We start from the raw sequence: 17,693 nt of genomic DNA, 5'->3' as shown, positions 1-17,693 counted from the left end.
CAGAAACTAATGGTTTCTTTTTTGACATTCTCAAAGATCTGAAGGAGAACTTTCCCCTATTACTCCCAATACTGACTTGCTTTCCCTTTGACTCTTTCTCTTCATTGCTGCCATTCTTCTTATAAAGGACCCCGTCAGTCATTTCTTCAGGTATTCGTCCACGTTGTTTTACATTTTTTTGGGACAAAGCTCCAAGTGAAGCTGAACGCTGCTGACGCTGCATGGACCCTTCAAGTTCCATCTGACACACGTCGGTATGGCCTGATGTGATACCAGAGAGATGACGGAATTCACAAGGAAGAGAAATGTCCACTTTTGCTACACGTCTTACGCTATCAACCGAATTACGCTTTTGATTCTTTTTCTCTTTTTTTGAGGAACGTTTGTCAGAGCTCTTCAGAGACGATGATCTTAAAGGACTCTTGCTCTTCTTTTCTTGAAGCAACTCATCTATCCTTTCTTTCTGTGCCATGTACTGGACCAATGAATCATGAAATGAAGCCGATTCACTTGGATCAGCAAATTGTACAGCCATTGTTTGCCCTCTGATTAAAAATGAATGAAAGCCAGGCTGTAGTTCCGAGTACTGGACCAATGGTGTTATCTCTTCTTCCCACAAAGCAATCCCGGACTCTAGCTCAGCTATGGCAAATTTGACTTGAAAGGGAGAGTCAGGGGCTGTCGTTTCCTTCAGTAAGAGTATGCAGGGGGCACCATAAGCAATGGAGGACCATTCTCCTTTACCGAGGACAACCAACCGAGCAGTAGTGTTGAATACAACCACCGAACTTTTTCTACTGCTCAAAGATACTTCAATTCTCATTACAGTCTCGGGTGCCAAGTGCCTGTGCGAGGGACTGGTAGTTCTCCTCCTATCCATTGCGTACTACCCAGAGTAAGTGGTCCTTCTCCTTTACGACAATGAGAAAGGGAACTCGATGATTTTAGAATGCGACATTCGAATAAAATGTGCAAATCAAATGTGGGAGGGGCTCATTCTATACACGCATACACGCAATTGTAAGTTTGTAACACAATCTGTGATCTTGTTACAGCACAGTCACTACTACTATAATGGTAGCAATATTCTCAGTTATGATATTAGCAGCTAGTAATGCAGTGGAAATGTAATTAGTGGATGTTGACAAGTGAAGTACTGTTTATATGTCATTAGCAACTAGCTGTTACATTTTTATCAATTATAAAGGATGCAGCAATCCTTGTATTTACTGAATACTGTGTATGTAGGAATCTCAATATCAACAAATGACTGAATTGCTCCAATTATAAACCAATAACCTGTACAGTGTACCTCTGCACTGTGTTGTTATTGAGTATTAATCACTGCAGCGTAGTGTAAAAGGTCCTCCATATGGAGGAACTGTTAAACAGTTAATCTATATATAGCATCATTAAAAAGGTAAACAATAAACAATAATTAACTAAAGTAAGTGATAAATGGTTTCAAATATTAATAACAGCTATCTGTGGCATAAGTGTCATTTCCTACATAGGGTCCGTAGTCCATTAATCCTATACTATCTGTCAGTGCGTGTGTGTATTAAAAGGTTTCTTATGTTGCAATTTGAGTTCTGGGTCTACCAGAGTACCGATACCTCCAGGAGACCAGGTCTGAGGGATGTAATCCAATCTTGAATCGCCTGTGGTCAGTGTTAGGCTTATAGTGATAGCCGCAGGTTGGTTTGAGCCTAACCGTGTAGAAGGGACTCATTGAATTGGAACCAGGAGTGTGCTCAATAGCTGTATGGGGGCGTCTCTTTGACAGACTATATTCTTTCTTGATAGTTAATACCTTTCATTAATAAAATAAAGAAATATAAACTACCGTCTATCTGGAAATTTTTACTGTGATTTAAATTTTACTGGATTAGAATTTCGCAAAAAAAATTAGATTACCCATATAATTACATGCCACATTCAATAATACATAACACAGTCTTATTTAGTAAAAATTAAATCACAGTACAATTTTAAACAGCAAAAATTTTCTACCACACTAATTTCCTGATCTACGGTATATCCCAACTGAGTTTGACCCAAAAAAAAACTGGAATAACTTTTTATAGGAATGAGGGACAAGGATGAAACTTTCACAGGTTCTTAGTCACCCAATGCCATCACAAGATCTCAGGTCTTGGGTCTCTCAGCCCTTGGGAACCCTGAGAACCAGGTTCTCCCTATAAACCCAATGGCAACCAAAATGATGTTTTATGACAATTATTTACCATGTCATAGTTTACATAAGAGCATGTGGTCAAGCGCCCAAACTGATAATTCTTGTTTTTAAAAGCTAAAAGAGCAAGATATTCTGATAACGATTGCCTTTATTAAGTCTAGTTGACTCCAGCAGCTATTGTACTGCTTATCAGAACAAACAAAACACATTAAAGAGTGCAATACAGGCCAACTGCACAGCTGTAAAATGTCGCCATGCTTCTATGAAATCATTATATAAGACATCATCAGTGACGTATGCCTACATTTTTAAAATTCCAAGCGGCTGGTGTCAAACTCAGTTGAGATAATTATAGTATCATACATGAGACAGCGTTTAGTTATTCCATACAAGACTATGCCTCCACACATGACATTACGTGTACTGTTGAGTGTTCATATTAATACAATGTATGTGGATACCAGCTGTGTTGCAATCACTATTACTAATCATACAGTGAGTCACACACATTAAGAGTACAGTATGCATACTTGTCTCTGCATGTGCCTGGAGAACCTCAGAGTCTCGTATCCGGTTGCCTTTGGCCAACTGCTCATCCAGTGAACTGCTACTCGTCCATTGTAGGCTCTATGATCCAACATACCTGAATTAGGCATCTTGTATGAGTATGATCAGAGAACAAGACTGAGAGAGAGAGAGAGAGATTCTATCCAATAAATTAACTAGCCCCACCTATTCATAACTGCTGGATGGGTGTGACTAATAATTAAGTAGTCACACCCACTCATTTCAAGATGGCATCCAGTATTGAACTAATTGATTTCAGAGCTGAAGGAATCCACTCTCTTAAAGATATTGGGTATGCTATAAATGAAGGAAGAGTATCAGAAGTTCTACCGTCCAGTAGCTCCTCAGTCTATTTGAATATAATCACACAAGAAGACAAAGAGTTCTGTGTATTATTGGACAAAAATGGATACCAGGTATATAACTTATAATGGACACTTTGAGGTGGTAGAGCTCTTGTATCCACTGACCTAATCAATGAATGGTGGGGCTATGTCTGTCCGCCATGTTGGGGGTGAATGGATAGGACCTGAATAGATTCTGCTGTTGACATTTGCGGCTAAAGAAGGTAGAAAATGGAGGCATCAAGTAAAAGATATTCTGCAGCAAAGCATGTACGATATCTCATTAATCAATAATCCCAGTTTGTTGAGTGTACCACCCAACGTGGCGGACAGGCCTAGCCACACCCCATTGATTGCATTAGTGCAAGACCTATTGGTGAACATTGTCACCTAATTTTACTTTAACTATCAAAATTAAGTCAAATTTTATGTTTTTTTGTTACTACCAAAATTAAGTGTTTTTTGTTATCAACAGGTTGTTGGATTCAAGTGCGACTGTGTTGATGAGGGCCTGTCTCTTTCAGTTTATGAAACTATCTATTCATTAATGGACTCCATCAGCGATAGTTATAAAGTATCTTTTAATACTCAACTATTCAATAAATTAAAACATTATCAACAAGGCAATAAAGATGAAAAATAAATAATTAAATAAATTGAAACTAAACGAAAAATTATTGACAATTATCATAGGCTAACAATATTGTTGCTACTTGAACTATACTACATGATTAAAGTTGTGAATCATTGTCTTTTCTTGCTGATATATCTTGTGTCAATGAAACAAGGATCAGTAGCTAATATACTCCTACAAAGGCTCTAAACAGTGTTCATATTAGTCATTAGCTTACTTTACAACATATGGTTTCTGTTCTCTTATTGTTTTAAGTGGTTCGTATTGTATACCATGAGAATGAACACGTGTACTTTTGGTATAACCGTCAGACCTGGTACAGTATCTAACTGTATCAAGAACTGGCACTATTGGCAATGCTGGCTCACTAAAACTGTATAAAAAGATAATTATTACAGGGTTTTCCAAAGGGACTTGGTATACTGCTTAGCGTGATCAAATTTGGATTTTTTATGGATTTTTAAAGTTGCTCCAAATGTGAAGCTCATGCTGTTTAGTTCACTTAGCATGCTTTCAGTTTGTGAGTAATAGACTTACTGATCTCCTGATGAAGTATTGTAATGTATTTGATCTGGTGGTGCCTGATGTGGCAAGGTATTATCAGTATATCCACTTATCTCCTATAGTAGACATTATTGAATTATAATAATGAATGTGTTCTTTACTTTCTTTCCAACTTCATTGCTCCATTTGTTGGCGTAAGGATGAATATTTTGTGGAGTGTGAATTATTTTAGAGTATGCTGTGTATTGCTTTGGGTGAGTTATTAAACTGAACCTGGCTGGGTCTAGCTTATGTTTAGCATGAGCTAATCTTTCTGGTACTTCATGTACTGCAGGATCCTACAGTACAAATATAAAGGATAGAGCTCACTAGCATTCTGTACTTTAAAATCTTGCGGTTCTGCTTTCACTGGATAATGGTTGCCCTTGACGTATCCATTAGATTCATTAGCTCTTCTTGAAGTACCTGGTATTGATTCATTCCCAGTCATTGGGCTCCATCCATTGTAATCTTTCTTCATAATACTGCTCCCTGTTGGCCTCCATGTATAAGTACCTGGTATTTCACCATTGTGACATTCAGTGGGTCTGTAAGTGAGTGGCTCTACATTGAAAGAGTGAACGTATCCACTCTTCTCTTGTCTGCTGTGAGTACTAGCGGCTCCTTGCTCACTCCCTCTGAATCCTTTCCTCGGATACTCTACCCTGTACTTGGTATTGGAACTAGCTTTATGAGAGTAGAGTGCTCTTGTGACTGGAGTGTTGTGTGTGTAGCCTGAGGGGCCCAGTTGTAAAGCATTAGGTAATGACTCGTATCCGTGCAGTGTAGCTGGTCTCTTAAAATCGATAGACATTGAAGTATCATATACTGTATGGAGTATATTGCTATAGGAGGAGGAGGAGGAGGAGGAACAATAAATACATGTACATGTACACACAACATTCCTTAGATTCCAACAGATAATTAAATACGTGTACATGTACACTATGCACTTACGCTACACTAGGGTTCTCCCTAAGGTCTGTCTCCTTGTTGTAATAAACTGCTGGTCTAAAGTTAGCAGAGTACCCAGTTCCTTTGTGCCTCCAGTCTTTAGCGAGTGGAGGTCCTGTCCTTCCATGCTGTGTAGAATATGTAGTAGAGTAAAAGTGAAGTGGGTAGGGAGAGGGACCCTGACTAGCTAGTATGTGTCTCGTACCTGGACCTATCGAGGACTTGCTGAATGCTGTAGCCATGGTTGTTTGGTTGCTATGCAACTGATTCCGTAATCTAAATCGGTATATTTTTGCAAGTTGTATTTAGCATTTCCGTTTATTATTGGAAGTCCGTATATCTTACTACACAGGCCCGTAAACTTGTGGCTTGTGTGTAGAAGGAGAGAAGCAGAGAGTGTCTATATACTTACTCTACCAGTTATGAGTGGGACTGACAGAGGATATGGGGTTGGCCTAAGTCCCAGTGCTTGGGAGAAGAGGAACAAACAGCTCCAGAACTGGGAGTCTTCGGACACTAACCACCAGCCATCATATCCTCTACCGACTAGAAAATCAAGAGTTCACTTTTCTAAGGATGTCATGTTCCTTGCTGCTGTTAATGCCGGGGACGAGGAGGAGGTAGAACGGCTCTTAACTGAAGAAGGAGCTGACATTAACTGTCGAAATAATGACGGATTGAGTGCTGTTCATCAGGTATAATCTCTTTGGTATTTAATTATTGTTTGACTGTTTTGTAAACTAACAATTGTACCTAATGCATACAATGTATTGTTATTGGAGAGAGGGGGAGAATAGGGTACGTGTACATGGTATATTAGTTTCTAAATGAGGTGTGTATGTACATGTTTATACAAGAGAGGGAGAGAAGGAGAGAGAGGGAGAGAGAGAGAGAGAGGTTATTAAAGTGAGTATAGTATTTCCCCAAGGAGGTACAATATTCTCTCCCTTTAGAATACAGAATATATTTACTAATAATCTAATAATGATAACACCTACATGTGTGTGTGTGTGTGCTTAAATTGATATCATTATTGTATGTCTCATACGTCCAATTGTCAATTTGAGATAATGTCAATTGTCATAATAATATCAGTCTAAGTGTCTGTTCTGTATTGTGTTATCAGCATATTTGTCATATGTTTCAATTATTGTACTGTTTGATTCAAAATGGCCTCCTTGTCCCTATATATGGTAAAGCTTGTTGCCAGGTTGTACGTTACATTTATTGCTGCTCTTACATGTTCTCTCCTCCTCTAGTGTTGTATCGACGATGACATCGACATGCTTAAGGTGATCATCAAAAGGGGCGGAGACATTAACTCTGTTGACAATGAAGGATGGACTCCATTACATGCAGCTGCTTCCTGTGGATACATACATATTGTCAAGTATGTCATTTGTTTATTTATTTATTTATTTATTTATATTAATATACAGGTATTTGTTGGAATGTGGTTCTTTTCCAGCTTCTATTAACAATGATGGCCAAACTCCCTCTGATTTAGCTGAGGATTATGATGAAATAGTTGAAGTATTGCAATCTGAAATCAATAGACTAGGTGAGGACAGCTGGTGTGAGACTGTTAATATCTTGTTACTAAAAATAGGAATTGACATTGATGATATAAAGTGTGAGGAAGAAAGGCGCATGTTAGAAGATGCCAATAAATTGCGTAACAATCCCGAGGTTGAATCTGTTCTTTGCACTGGGGGAGCCACCCCTCTCCATGTGGCAGCTGCCAAGAACTACACCACAGTACTGAAGTGAGGAATGGATTGATATAGCTCTGTTTATGTACAAACATGTTACGAATGAATGTCATTAGTGATATACAATATCAACACTCCCCCCTCTCTCTCTATAGTGTCCTTCTCTCTATCAAGGAATTGGATATTATTAATGCAAGGGATGACGATGGTTGGACTCCATTACATGCTGCGGTTCACTGGGAGAGCATGGAGGCTGCTGAACTCTTAATATTAAATGGAGCTAACGTATTTGCTAAAACTGATGCTGTAAGACTAACAGTACATGCACATGTATTAATTAATTAATTGTTAGGGTGAAGAAGCAGATGATCTTGTTGATCCAGAACTAGAAGAAGAATGGAAAGAATTGAAGAAACTGAACAGTGTATGTTTATTATTATCATTATTATTATTATTATTATTATTATTATTATTATTATTATTATTATTATTATCATTATTATTATTATTATTATTATTATTATTATTATTATTATTATTATTATTATTATTATTATTATTATTATTATTGTTTAGCGTATCAATCCCGAACAAGAAATTACAAGAAGACGTTACCAAGTATCTCGTCGCTCCTCCAACACCTTCTCTCATACGAACAGTGTCGATAACAAGTATCACCAGCCAATCTCAAGGAGGCACTCGAAAGAGAAGCTGACAATGAGAGACATGAAGAAAGAAAAGGAGGACATGATTCAGAGTTTTGAGAAACTAGACGAAGAAATTAATAATTCTAACTCTAGTCCGCAGACCACACCTACTTCTCAAGTTTGCCCCACCCCCATGTCTAATATTAACAATAACTCATCACCAATTCCAGTACCAGCAGGATCTACTGGTGCCCCGCCCCCAATGATACGCACTAACAGTAGCGGATCCAATGGGGGGAGCCCCAAGAACAGCAGGAGGAAAGGAGAGCTGTCAAAGAACATGCTGGACAGATTGAATGTGTTTCAAAGTCCAGCAGGACCAACTGGCAGTTCATCAGTTACCACATCAACCCCTTCACCTTCCGTTAGTTCTAATAATACTAACACTGAACGTAAGTCACTAAGAATTATTAATAACTATTAATAACTATTAATAACTCATTAGGTAAGAAGATAGATAGTTCTGAAGCAACAGTTCGTTTGCGTGTTAGTGAGCAGACAGTAGGGGGTGTGGCTAATCCTAAAAACAGGTTTTCGTTTCAGCCTAAACCGGTAGCAGGAGCAGGCACTCCTCAAGGTAAAACAATGTCCCTTGAAAGAGGAACGGAAGCAAGCCTTATCAAAGAGACTAGCTATACGCCTCCAGGAGGAGCAGGAAGAACTATTGTCGAATCCAAACCAATCAGGAAGCATCAAGAACCGACCAATACTAGCCTATCAGAAACCGTACCTGCTGGACAGCAAGCCACGCCCACTGGACAACAAACCACACCCACTGGACAACAAGCCACGCCCATTGTGGAACTAGCCACACCTACTAAACTTGACAGTTCGGCTACGGATAGCAGCAGTATTTTGAGTGACAGATCAGTAACTACTCAACCTGAAGCAAGGTATTAATATTAATAATCACTTGTCACTAAAATTACTAATATACACTAATTACTATTAGTTATTATTAATTATTATTAAATATATTAGGAGAAGAACCAATGCCAAGTCAAAGAGAGAGGCTCGTAGATCCACTCAACCTTTACCAACTGACCTACTGGAGAGGATTACCAAACATGATCAAATGGAAGAACAACAACTGAACACAACAACTGATGGACAAACAACAACTGATAAACAAACAACAACTGATAAACAAACAACAACTGATAAACAAACAACAACTGATAAACAAACAACAACTGATAAACAAATGTTGGATATAGCTAGGTAAGCTCTAATGGTTTTAATTATATTTTATTTATTGAGATAGTTCTGTTTCCAATCACATTCAATCTACTGAGACCACACCCACAATGACTGTACCAACTTCAGTTGATCGTGTCACTGCTTATGGTAAAGGAGATAAACGTGTATCGTTGACCACACCCACCACTAGCCAAGTGACCACACCTACTTCTGCTAAAGAAGATAAAACATTACCTGCTGGTAGCCCAAAGGATCAATCAATCACAGGTACCTGATATTGTTAATATATCCAGACTATACTACACTTTAATATCCATTCTACATGTGAAGATAAGCCAGTGAGCTAAACAGCATGAGCTTCATGAGTTGACAAGCACTTCAAAACAGTACATGGCGTTTGGAGCAACTTTAAAAATTAATAAAAAATTGAAACTTGATCTAAATCAGTTCAAACTTTCTACATAACATGAGAACATGTATGTAATTACGTATCCGAAAAAAATTAAGAATTCTCTCCTTTTCAATTTTGGTGAAATTCAGCCAAAATCCCTGTACTTTTTTGAAGTGGGGTGAATCCTACTTAGTAACGCTACCGCGTTACTAATATACAAGGAATTTTGTCCAATTTTGGAGCAACTTTTAAAAATCATAGAAAATCCAAACTTGATTGGTATTAGCTCAAACTTTCTACACAAGATAAGAACATGTACATGTACATGTATGAGTATCAGAAAAAGAACTCTCCTGTATCAATTTTGCCGAATCTCTGTGCTGTCATTGGCCTGATTTTTTCAATAAACTTCCACTTACAGGAAGTTGCACTAGCACTATGTCAAAATCCTGTGAGAAACCTTATCATATTATTATTAATAATTAATTAGAAACCTCGAGTCCGTTGCCTCGTACTAAATCAAGTACCAGGAGGAAACCGAAAGAGAAGAGGAGAAGTACTGGGATACCGACTGAAGTATGGTTCATTAATGATTAGTAGGTGATGTGTGTATTATTAATAGGTTGACTCTGAGTGTGAGATTCCTGATAATTTAAAAGGTATAATTAATCACTCAAGATCAGAATCAGCTGATAGTAATGACAGTAATGGGCTAGCTAATAATGTGTAAGTTGGTAATCAATTAATTATTATTTAATTAATCATCAATTAATAATAGGTTTGATATACAAGGTACTGAAGGCTCGTCTGTTTCTAGTGCTACAATTGATTATTATCAACAAGAAATGGCTTCACTTAAAAAGGTATGGTACACGTTTGGTATAGTACATAATTTATTATTCATTATTATCAGCTTTTATCTGACGAGAGGAAAAAGAATGAGACCCTAATGCACACGTATCATCACACTTGTAACAAACTGGAAACTGTTGAAAAGGAACTGAACGAATTAAAAATAAAGTTTGATAAAGAAAGAATGGAGGGAGAGCAAAAAGAAAAGAGAATAATACAACTGGAGAAATCACAAAGAGTGGGTGTCACCATTATTAATTAATTATTAATGCATTATTTCCTTTTAGGGTATTCAAGAATTAAAGACAGAGAATCAAAGACTAAAAGACGAGAATGGGGCATTAATTAGAGTAGTTGGTAAACTGTCACGAGCCCCTTTTAATTCATAAACACACACACACACACACACGCACGCATACATACGTACATATAGAAAGAGAATATCTAATCATAATGACTTCATTAAATCAAATATTTTATCATTGTTAATGTAACATTGGTGGTGTGGCCAAACCACACCCATATACTTATAGTTGTGATTAATTTAACTGTCCCAATCTTTATTATTATTATTATTATTGTTTTGTTTCATTCCATTATTAATAAATCAACTAACAATGTTATGTTCAGTCATCCTGAGACTGTTTCTCGTTGATCCTAATGCAGTAGCAATAAAAGAATGAATCAAGTACGAATAACTTACTGTGCATAAAACTTGTGAAGTATTTTCCTGTTTCTCGTTAGTACGGTTGGTTTACTTGACCAGTTCAAAACTGATTCAATTAACTTTGACCAATTGATACTTAAACCCTGTAAACATGATTAATTATTCGTTATTATTATTATTTATTAATACTTTCACTTTGTGTCCCTTTATTAATCTCTTTAATATTGATTTATCAATGCACTCCACAACTGATGTACTGAGCAGACAATTAATCAATAGAATAATGAATATTAATTATAGTTACTCTTTTGAAGTCGCAATGATTTGTATCCATGTATCAATAAAAGTCATACTCTGTATCTCAGGAACCTACAAATGAATTAATTAATTATATTTATTATCAGTAATGAGGTGTACTTTAACATGAGATGAAGTCAGTTCTGGAAGGAACAGTTCAATAACGTGGAGCAACACACCCACACACTGTAATTAATTGATAATAATTAATAAAATAATTAATAACATACTTTATCACGCAAACTCAATATTGTCTCCGTAATTATTGTAACACAGCTAAAAGAAGGAAATAAATGCATCAACAAATAGAGCATCTATACCTAAGAGGCCAATTGTGTCCATTAAGATAAGTGAACATTTCTGATGAGAAACGTCTAATTAACTAAAGACACAAATTAATAATAAATTCTAATTAATAAATACCATATAGAATTTGTCCATTCTTAATCTATCAATGAACATCCATTCATTTGCCATGGTCTCAAAAAATATTTTACAAAACATTACACCTAACAAATAAATAACAGTTAATAATCAATAATAGAGAACTACTGTCGGTAGTATAGTACAGGGATTTTAGATGAATTTTTCCAAAATTGAAAAGGAGAGAAATTGTCAATTTTATAAAAGTTTCCGATGCATATAAATGTTCTTATGTTGTGCAGAAAGTTTGAACTGATTCTGATCAAGTTTAGATTTTTTATGATTTTAAAAAGTTGCTCCTTGGACAAAAGTCGCTGTACTATAAATACAGGGACTTTGGTCAAATTTGCCAAAATTGAAAGGGAGGAAATTACTCAATTTTATTACATTTTCTGATACATATACATGCTCTTATGTTGTGTAGAAAGTTTGAATTGATTCTGACCATGTTTGGATGTTACCTTGTGTATAATCATTGAATGAATGAATAAGAGAAGCAAGATCACTGGCTAGTTGTTCCTATTAATAATAACAGTGTGTATATATGCAGTCTATTAATAGTAACACTCACCTGCACTAACGGTTTATCACTCATGAACATACAGGCATATAATCCTTTCCACAATCGTCTCATTTCTATTTCCTTCATTCCTTTCCTTCCTTTGGACCTAAGCCATTTCTTTAGTTCATTCTCTGAAGCTTGTCTCGTTTTGAGGTCATTACTGGCCAGCTTTCTTGCCAAAAGAACCTCAGGACTTGCCATTTTAGCTTGGCCCCACCTTCTTCAATTTATTTGTACTTTAATAGACATGCCATGGTACATGTGATAGCACGTGGGTCAGATCTCTTCGCGCATGCTCAATAGAGTCAACCTAATTATAATTTATTTCTATTGTACACAAGTACACAACCTGTCTCCTGTTCTTTTAAGATGTTTGAAGAAGAAGAAGAGGTTGTAAGTTTTATCTTATTATTGCTATTTGACATTAATGTTTTAAATGAAAGCCTTCAGAGACCAGTAAAGAGGAAGAGATATATGTCCTTCTATTCAAACAGTGTGATGAGAAGAGCAATGGTTGGGTGACAGTCGATAAGCTCGTGAGTACCATACAAAGCATGTTACACTCCTCTCCAAGGAAAGGGGAAGATGTATATGACTCTGAACAAAGTGTAAGGGACCCACACTGGCAGTACACGATACATGTACTCATTAATAGGGACATGAGGCTCAGTATAACCTGGAGTTGTTGAAGTGTATGTTAGATAATCACTCCATTAATGGTGAAATTAATGAAAAGACGTACATTCATGTGATACGGCACTGGGTGAAGGACCTGAGGGGCCGGTCAGAGAGCCCATGTTACAAGTCTCCTAATGTCAGTGGAACTTCTTTCAAAGAAGAAGATAGTAGTGTAAGAGAAGGGGGCGTCGTCTATTTATCATTATCATTATTATTATTATTATTATTATTATTATTATCATTAATTATAGTATCAAGATGGAGTAGCAACTGCTTTATGTGAGTTTATTAATTATTAGAAGAATGTTAAACATTGAGGGGCTGATCCTAGCTCAATTATTTTATTCATTTTATTAGTTCAAGAGAGTTTTGAAACAACTGGCGGTGGTTCCTCACATCAAGAATTGTAAGGTTAATTAATTCAGTAATTAATTAATCATTGTCTTTAGAGATGAAATGCAGTTGATTAATGAACTTCGGACAGAAAAGAAAAAATTACAAGATAGAAACCAGACACTTTCACAACAGGTAAGACTCTTTATTAATTAGTGTGGGTGGGGATTATGTAGTTAAGTAAGTACAGATGAAAGACCTTGTACTTGTTGAATGATCCAATCTTAGTTTATAATACAGTACTACTCGAGTGTGTAGTTTATTTTTGGTCTTGTTACCTAGATACAACAAAGTGAAGAGACTACGTTACAATTAATGAATGACAACAGTGAAATGTTAAAGAATATTAAAAGGTAATTTATGATAAAAATTGCTCTTATTATTATTATTATTATTATTATTATTATTATTATTAGTCAGCAACAGAGTATAGCAGCTTTAGAGAAGGTCAAAGAACGACATGAAGAATTATTATCAAGATGTAATTAATTGTTATTATTATTATTATTGTTATTATTGTTAGGGATTGATGAGGAGAAATCAAATGAAGAAACTAAACAGAATTTGGAAACATTGGTGAGTCATTATGAGTCACTATTAGTCATCATTAGTTAGTCACTTTTAGTATTCTCAAGTTCATACTTTAAATTCTGAAGTTGCTCACTGGCAAAATGAAGCAGTTTCATCACAAGAAGAAAAGGAGAGAGTTATGTCTGAATATGTTTCATTGAAGCAAACCTTGTCACAAAAAGATGTAATTAAGATTAAAGTATTAACTAATTGATTAATGTTTAGGAGCTGATAGCAAAGCTGGAGACCAACAATTTCCTGTTGCAATCAAACGTTGAAGAACAGACCAGAGAGACCATGGGCCTCCGTCAGGCACTGAGTCTCACAAAGGAAACTGTGGAAGACCTACAAGTGGAAAACTCTAGTTTACACAGTCAACTGAAGGAGCCGATTTCAAGCACCCCCTTTAGACCCCAGGCTCCTTCTCTCAGAGATGAACTAGCTGAAAATGGAATCTATTCTGGTCTGTCTCCAGTGAGCTATATTAATACTACTTCATCTGATACATCAATGGAGGTCAGTGAGGATAGAGGAAACATTGACATCATCACTGAAAGCAAGAGCACTTTTGGTGATAGAATATCTCAATCTGTTAGTTTAATAATAATGTCTGTACACTCATCTCGTGTACATGTACCTTTTACAGAAAGAGAAGTTTGCACAGAAGGCTAGTTTAATGAAGAGACAGCTCTCTGACCTCATCGATGCACCACTGACCACTAGCATTGGGGCTGAGAGCAGAACTGGGAGGGACAGTTTCACTAGCAACAAAGAGAATGAGGAGGTCTTTGAAGCTAAACTTAAGAGACTGGCTACTGAGAAAAAGAGCAAGAAACAACGATCTCAAAAATTAGAAAAGGAATTGAGGAATTTGAGAAAAGAGAACGAAATATTGAAAGAAAGATGTGACCAGTTACAGACTGAAGTTAAAAATAAAGTAATTAATTGAATCTATTGATTGGTTGTTAATTAACTCTATCACGATTAGGTACCAGTTGTTGATGAATATGTCAAGGGCCAATCAAGTGATGTCCATTTATTATTAACATCAGCACCACCTGAAGGAGCAGCTGCTACTAATTCTCAGAATGGAGCCAAGTAAGTGATGGATGATTATATAGTTTTATATTAATTAAATTATTTAGACCATGTACATCACCTGAGGATAAAGAAGTAATAATAATAAAATGATTTTATTTATTTATTTATTTATTATTTTATTAGTCGGTTGCTGTAAGTGTTCAAACAGATGTGAAATCTAGTGATAGTCCAAACCACACCTCTTTCATGGAAGCCACACCAACTTATACAGCATCAGATTACGAGTCACTTCAAGCGGAAGTTTTGAAATTGAGGTAATGAGGTATTATTGATTCATGAAATTCATTATTTTTCTTACGACAAAGGAATGAGTTAGAAATTGCTAGAGAAAGTTTAAAGTTACATGTTCCTTTGAAAGGTAAAATGGAAAGGCCTTTAGAGGAAGGACCAGGAGTTCATACCTTAGAGCAGCAGCAGCAGCGGCAGGAGGAGGAACCGACTCCAGCTGGAGCAATGGAGAGGTATAGTGTCACTACTTTACAAGTTAATGGTGTGATTATTATTTTAATAAAGGGGACAGGTGCTGCTGTCAGCCACACCTCCTTTTGTTACGTCTTTTGAAGGAGATCAAGCTTTAGAAAATGAACAGTTGCTAACCTCCGCCCAAGAAGAAACTAGACTAGAGAGGTACCAGAGAACAGACTAAATGTACTTGTATTATTATTATTATTATTATTATTAGTATATTGTATCAAAGAAGGTCTGTGACTCCAATGAAAGAAGTCAATGAAGATGTGGCTGGTGATACCTCAAGGTATGCTTAGGTGGAATGAGTACTTTATTGTTTGTGTTTGTTCAGGAGTCAGTTCCTATCTAATGTGTGCATGTTCACACTAAAGACACTGTTGTGGCTCTTGTTGTGTACAGTGCTATTGATACTTCTGTTTCTGGCCCTTGTTGAGTTCAAATCAAGTTTGGGTCGTTGCAGTATTGGACAAGCTTGTTCCCGCTCTCCCTTAAGAATGATTCTTGGACAGTACATTCAGTATACACACACTGGTGAAGTACCTGTATGACTTTGCCTTATTATTAATCAATGATTATAATTGTTATTGCAATCTTTAAAGTTTCTAAAATCAAATTTCACAAAAATTAAGGAAAAGGAATTAATCAAAGTTATTAATAGCAGAAGTTACTGTTTGATAGCATTATTGATCTGTCATAGATTGCAGTTTACTGGTATACCAATGGAAACTGGTCATTTTACTGGGAGGAGTCCCCTAGTTGTGTGTTAGGAGTCAGCCGTACCCTCAAGATCTATAATTGAGGGGGACCCAGAAGGAGAAAAGTGAGTAGGCTATGAGACAATTTGACTGAGGGAGACAATAGATGCCAGGAAACTAACTTGGTGAAAGAGTGGAGCCTGAGAGTTACCAACATTGACATTAAAGTCGCCTACTAAAATAGTCTTTGATGTGAAACCAGGCCCAAGAGAAGAGAAGGTGTTAATCAGGTCACTAATAGCAGTGGCTGAGGTGGGAGGTCTATAAAGAGGACACATGAAAGCATTGAGAGTGGACACAAATGGTAACAGTTAACAGTTCTAGGGAGTGAGGGGGAAGCTGGAAGACTGAGGGCTGGAGGCAGGACTTAGTATAGATAGCAACACCACTGCCATGACGAGAGTGGTCAAGGCTGAAGAGAGAATATCCAGGAATATATAGTTCAGAGGACAAAACTTCAGGGCCAAGCCAAGTTTCAGAAACACAGATAAGATCAGGGGAGTGAAGGAGAGCAGCAGAGATGAGTGGGTGGAAGTTTGCAACTATACTACGGGCGTCGAGGGAGATAATGGTCAGTGAGGAAGGAGACGACGTCGAGGACCAACTGACCGGGATGGGACAACTAGCTGCCTGTGAAGATTGGTTGGATATAGGAGAGGGGGAGGATGAGCGAGAGAGTAGAGAGGGAGAGGATGAGGAACTTGAAGAGGAGGATGAGAGCGAAGGAAAGGGGGAGGAGTGTATAAAGAAGGCTGATGTCTGGGAGGAGTGTTTTCCTCGGAGGCCAGTGGGGAGTCAGAAGGACTGACTTCCTGGGTGGGTGAAGGTGAGCAAGGGTTGAAGCCTTGAAGGGAGAGAGGGAGGAGGAAGAGTTGTGGGTTGGAGAGGAGGTGGAGAGAGGGATGAGGGAAGTGAGGGAGGAGGGGGAGGAAGTGTTGGAGGACAGGGAGGAAGGTTGGGGGGAGGAGGAGTCCTTGGAGGGCGGCCAGACAATAAAAAAGAATTATCAGGAGGGGGAGGAAGCTGGGAAGCTGAAGTGATACCAGTTGAGGAAGAGGTAGCCAGAGAGTTCAACTTAGTAGAAATATCTGCAAGAGACAGGCGAATGGAGGAAAGCTCATCTTTGACAAACACGGACTGCTGTGAAATGCTTGAGCTTCAATGCTATGGTAACATTCGGAAGTGTTGTGTCCAAAGTGAGAGATTTGCCTCCTCCTTAGCTGATGTTTTGTCCAATGAACCATCAAATTATATTTATAATCATGTATGCATGGACAGTACACACATCAATGTAAAATGGGACTCTGTCATGAGCACAGGTACATACATAAGGAATCAGTAAGAGATTACCCAGCTAAACTTAGAAACAGTTTAATGTCATATTTAGGACCCTAAACTTAGAAACAGTTTAACGACGAGTTTAGGACCCTAAACTTAGAAACAGTTTAATGCCATGTTTAGGACTGTTAAAATCTAACAAAGTATGTAGGGATTTGACATGCATTTGACTACACATTTGTACACATTATAACCTATGAACCTTAACATCAGATATTATGTGACATGAACTTTGCTACGTGTACATTCCTATCTTAATATACCATACCATTACCTCCTACAACTTGTACATTGTAACCATTGTCTATCATATGCAGTACAGATACTTCAGACCATATAC

General features: G+C 37.2%; 6 protein-coding genes across 7 annotated transcripts; 3 read left to right on the top strand and 3 right to left on the bottom strand.

The window, feature by feature from the left end:
* Positions 1 to 1,392: 1,392 nt before the first annotated feature.
* On the bottom strand, positions 1,393 to 2,922 carry LOC100635953 (uncharacterized). The gene is made up of 2 exons (XM_003388149.3): positions 2,728 to 2,922; positions 1,393 to 1,813 (listed from the first exon to the last, which is right to left on the bottom strand). The coding sequence occupies exons 1-2, from the start codon at positions 2,851 to 2,853 to the stop codon at positions 1,574 to 1,576; spliced, it is 366 nt and encodes a 121-aa protein (XP_003388197.1). The 5' UTR covers positions 2,854 to 2,922; the 3' UTR covers positions 1,393 to 1,573.
* A 30-nt stretch (positions 2,923 to 2,952) lies between these two features.
* Positions 2,953 to 3,826, top strand: LOC105313541 (GSK3-beta interaction protein-like). Its single transcript, XM_011407052.2, has 2 exons — positions 2,953 to 3,180; positions 3,584 to 3,826. Exons 1-2 carry the CDS (start codon positions 2,992 to 2,994, stop codon positions 3,749 to 3,751), a joined length of 357 nt encoding a protein of 118 aa, XP_011405354.1. The 5' UTR covers positions 2,953 to 2,991; the 3' UTR covers positions 3,752 to 3,826.
* LOC105313540 (protein phosphatase 1 regulatory subunit 32-like) lies at positions 3,736 to 5,568 on the bottom strand. Its single transcript, XM_011407051.2, has 6 exons — positions 5,243 to 5,568; positions 4,629 to 5,130; positions 4,408 to 4,584; positions 4,280 to 4,362; positions 3,960 to 4,115; positions 3,736 to 3,916 (listed from the first exon to the last, which is right to left on the bottom strand). The coding sequence occupies exons 1-6, from the start codon at positions 5,479 to 5,481 to the stop codon at positions 3,853 to 3,855; spliced, it is 1,221 nt and encodes a 406-aa protein (XP_011405353.1). The 5' UTR covers positions 5,482 to 5,568; the 3' UTR covers positions 3,736 to 3,852.
* Positions 5,569 to 5,577: 9 nt separating this feature from the next.
* On the top strand, positions 5,578 to 10,697 carry LOC100637344 (protein phosphatase 1 regulatory subunit 12C-like). Its single transcript, XM_003388160.3, has 15 exons — positions 5,578 to 5,934; positions 6,499 to 6,629; positions 6,679 to 6,800; positions 6,849 to 7,005; positions 7,107 to 7,257; positions 7,304 to 7,375; positions 7,528 to 8,050; positions 8,104 to 8,551; positions 8,640 to 8,879; positions 8,923 to 9,125; positions 9,740 to 9,825; positions 9,872 to 9,975; positions 10,028 to 10,112; positions 10,163 to 10,339; positions 10,389 to 10,697. The coding sequence occupies exons 1-15, from the start codon at positions 5,662 to 5,664 to the stop codon at positions 10,488 to 10,490; spliced, it is 2,874 nt and encodes a 957-aa protein (XP_003388208.1). The 5' UTR covers positions 5,578 to 5,661; the 3' UTR covers positions 10,491 to 10,697.
* On the bottom strand, positions 10,547 to 12,337 carry LOC100635826 (ribosomal RNA processing protein 1 homolog A-like). The gene is made up of 10 exons (XM_003388148.3): positions 12,060 to 12,337; positions 11,950 to 12,007; positions 11,489 to 11,574; positions 11,386 to 11,447; positions 11,296 to 11,341; positions 11,186 to 11,251; positions 11,073 to 11,137; positions 10,958 to 11,024; positions 10,805 to 10,911; positions 10,547 to 10,758 (listed from the first exon to the last, which is right to left on the bottom strand). Exons 1-10 carry the CDS (start codon positions 12,249 to 12,251, stop codon positions 10,728 to 10,730), a joined length of 780 nt encoding a protein of 259 aa, XP_003388196.1. The 5' UTR covers positions 12,252 to 12,337; the 3' UTR covers positions 10,547 to 10,727.
* Positions 12,338 to 12,340: 3 nt separating this feature from the next.
* Positions 12,341 to 15,888, top strand: LOC100637217 (uncharacterized). 2 transcript variants are annotated; one of them, XM_019999227.1, is made up of 19 exons: positions 12,341 to 12,435; positions 12,492 to 12,658; positions 12,706 to 12,900; positions 12,980 to 13,007; positions 13,086 to 13,134; positions 13,178 to 13,256; positions 13,404 to 13,474; positions 13,538 to 13,602; positions 13,645 to 13,697; positions 13,747 to 13,875; positions 13,917 to 14,282; positions 14,338 to 14,628; positions 14,680 to 14,789; positions 14,837 to 14,864; positions 14,916 to 15,046; positions 15,098 to 15,253; positions 15,306 to 15,419; positions 15,475 to 15,546; positions 15,592 to 15,888. In XM_019999227.1, the coding sequence occupies exons 1-19, from the start codon at positions 12,420 to 12,422 to the stop codon at positions 15,806 to 15,808; spliced, it is 2,337 nt and encodes a 778-aa protein (XP_019854786.1). In that variant the 5' UTR covers positions 12,341 to 12,419; the 3' UTR covers positions 15,809 to 15,888. The 2 variants fall into 2 exon arrangements, with proteins under 2 accessions (XP_019854786.1, XP_011405351.1); XM_011407049.2 differs by having other exon boundaries at positions 12,341 to 12,443; positions 12,494 to 12,658.
* The last annotated feature ends 1,805 nt before the right edge of the window (positions 15,889 to 17,693 follow it).

The sequence above is a fragment of the Amphimedon queenslandica genome, unplaced genomic scaffold (genome assembly GCF_000090795.2).
Source record: "Amphimedon queenslandica unplaced genomic scaffold, v1.1 AMPQUscaffold_13284, whole genome shotgun sequence".
Lineage (NCBI taxonomy): Eukaryota > Metazoa > Porifera > Demospongiae > Haplosclerida > Niphatidae > Amphimedon > Amphimedon queenslandica.
This window is presented reverse-complemented; position numbering and strand designations above follow the sequence as displayed.

What these genes read in the sequence shown, in the direction of transcription:
- LOC105313540 (XM_011407051.2), bottom strand. Translation starts at nt 5,481, where the DNA reads ATGGCTACAGCATTCAGCAAGTCCTCGATAGGTCCAGGTACGAGACAC. An exon ending in CAGAACCGCAAGATTTTAAA is followed by an intron (nt 4,585 to 4,628) that starts GTACAGAATGCT and finishes TTTGTACTGTAG; the next exon opens with GATCCTGCAGTACATGAAGT. An exon ending in CAGAAACCATATGTTGTAAA is followed by an intron (nt 3,917 to 3,959) that starts GTAAGCTAATGA and finishes GAGCCTTTGTAG; the next exon opens with GAGTATATTAGCTACTGATC.
- LOC105313541 (XM_011407052.2), top strand. Translation starts at nt 2,992, where the DNA reads ATGGCATCCAGTATTGAACTAATTGATTTCAGAGCTGAAGGAATCCAC. An exon ending in TGGACAAAAATGGATACCAG is followed by an intron (nt 3,181 to 3,583) that starts GTATATAACTTA and finishes TGTTATCAACAG; the next exon opens with GTTGTTGGATTCAAGTGCGA.
- LOC100637217 (XM_011407049.2), top strand. Translation starts at nt 12,420, where the DNA reads ATGTTTGAAGAAGAAGAAGAGGTT. An exon ending in GTGATAGAATATCTCAATCT is followed by an intron (nt 14,283 to 14,337) that starts GTTAGTTTAATA and finishes TACCTTTTACAG; the next exon opens with AAAGAGAAGTTTGCACAGAA. An exon ending in GAAGAAACTAGACTAGAGAG is followed by an intron (nt 15,420 to 15,474) that starts GTACCAGAGAAC and finishes TATTATTATTAG; the next exon opens with TATATTGTATCAAAGAAGGT.
- LOC100637344 (XM_003388160.3), top strand. Translation starts at nt 5,662, where the DNA reads ATGAGTGGGACTGACAGAGGATATGGGGTTGGCCTAAGTCCCAGTGCT. An exon ending in CAAATGTTGGATATAGCTAG is followed by an intron (nt 8,880 to 8,922) that starts GTAAGCTCTAAT and finishes TTATTGAGATAG; the next exon opens with TTCTGTTTCCAATCACATTC. An exon ending in AACTGGAGAAATCACAAAGA is followed by an intron (nt 10,340 to 10,388) that starts GTGGGTGTCACC and finishes ATTTCCTTTTAG; the next exon opens with GGTATTCAAGAATTAAAGAC.
- LOC100635953 (XM_003388149.3), bottom strand. Translation starts at nt 2,853, where the DNA reads ATGCCTAATTCAGGTATGTTGGATCATAGAGCCTACAATGGACGAGTA. An exon ending in CCAGGCACATGCAGAGACAA is followed by an intron (nt 1,814 to 2,727) that starts GTATGCATACTG and finishes TATTAATGAAAG; the next exon opens with GTATTAACTATCAAGAAAGA.
- LOC100635826 (XM_003388148.3), bottom strand. Translation starts at nt 12,251, where the DNA reads ATGGCAAGTCCTGAGGTTCTTTTGGCAAGAAAGCTGGCCAGTAATGAC. An exon ending in GAATGGACAAATTCTATATG is followed by an intron (nt 11,448 to 11,488) that starts GTATTTATTAAT and finishes TTGTGTCTTTAG; the next exon opens with TTAATTAGACGTTTCTCATC. An exon ending in ATCATTGCGACTTCAAAAGA is followed by an intron (nt 11,025 to 11,072) that starts GTAACTATAATT and finishes TTGTCTGCTCAG; the next exon opens with TACATCAGTTGTGGAGTGCA.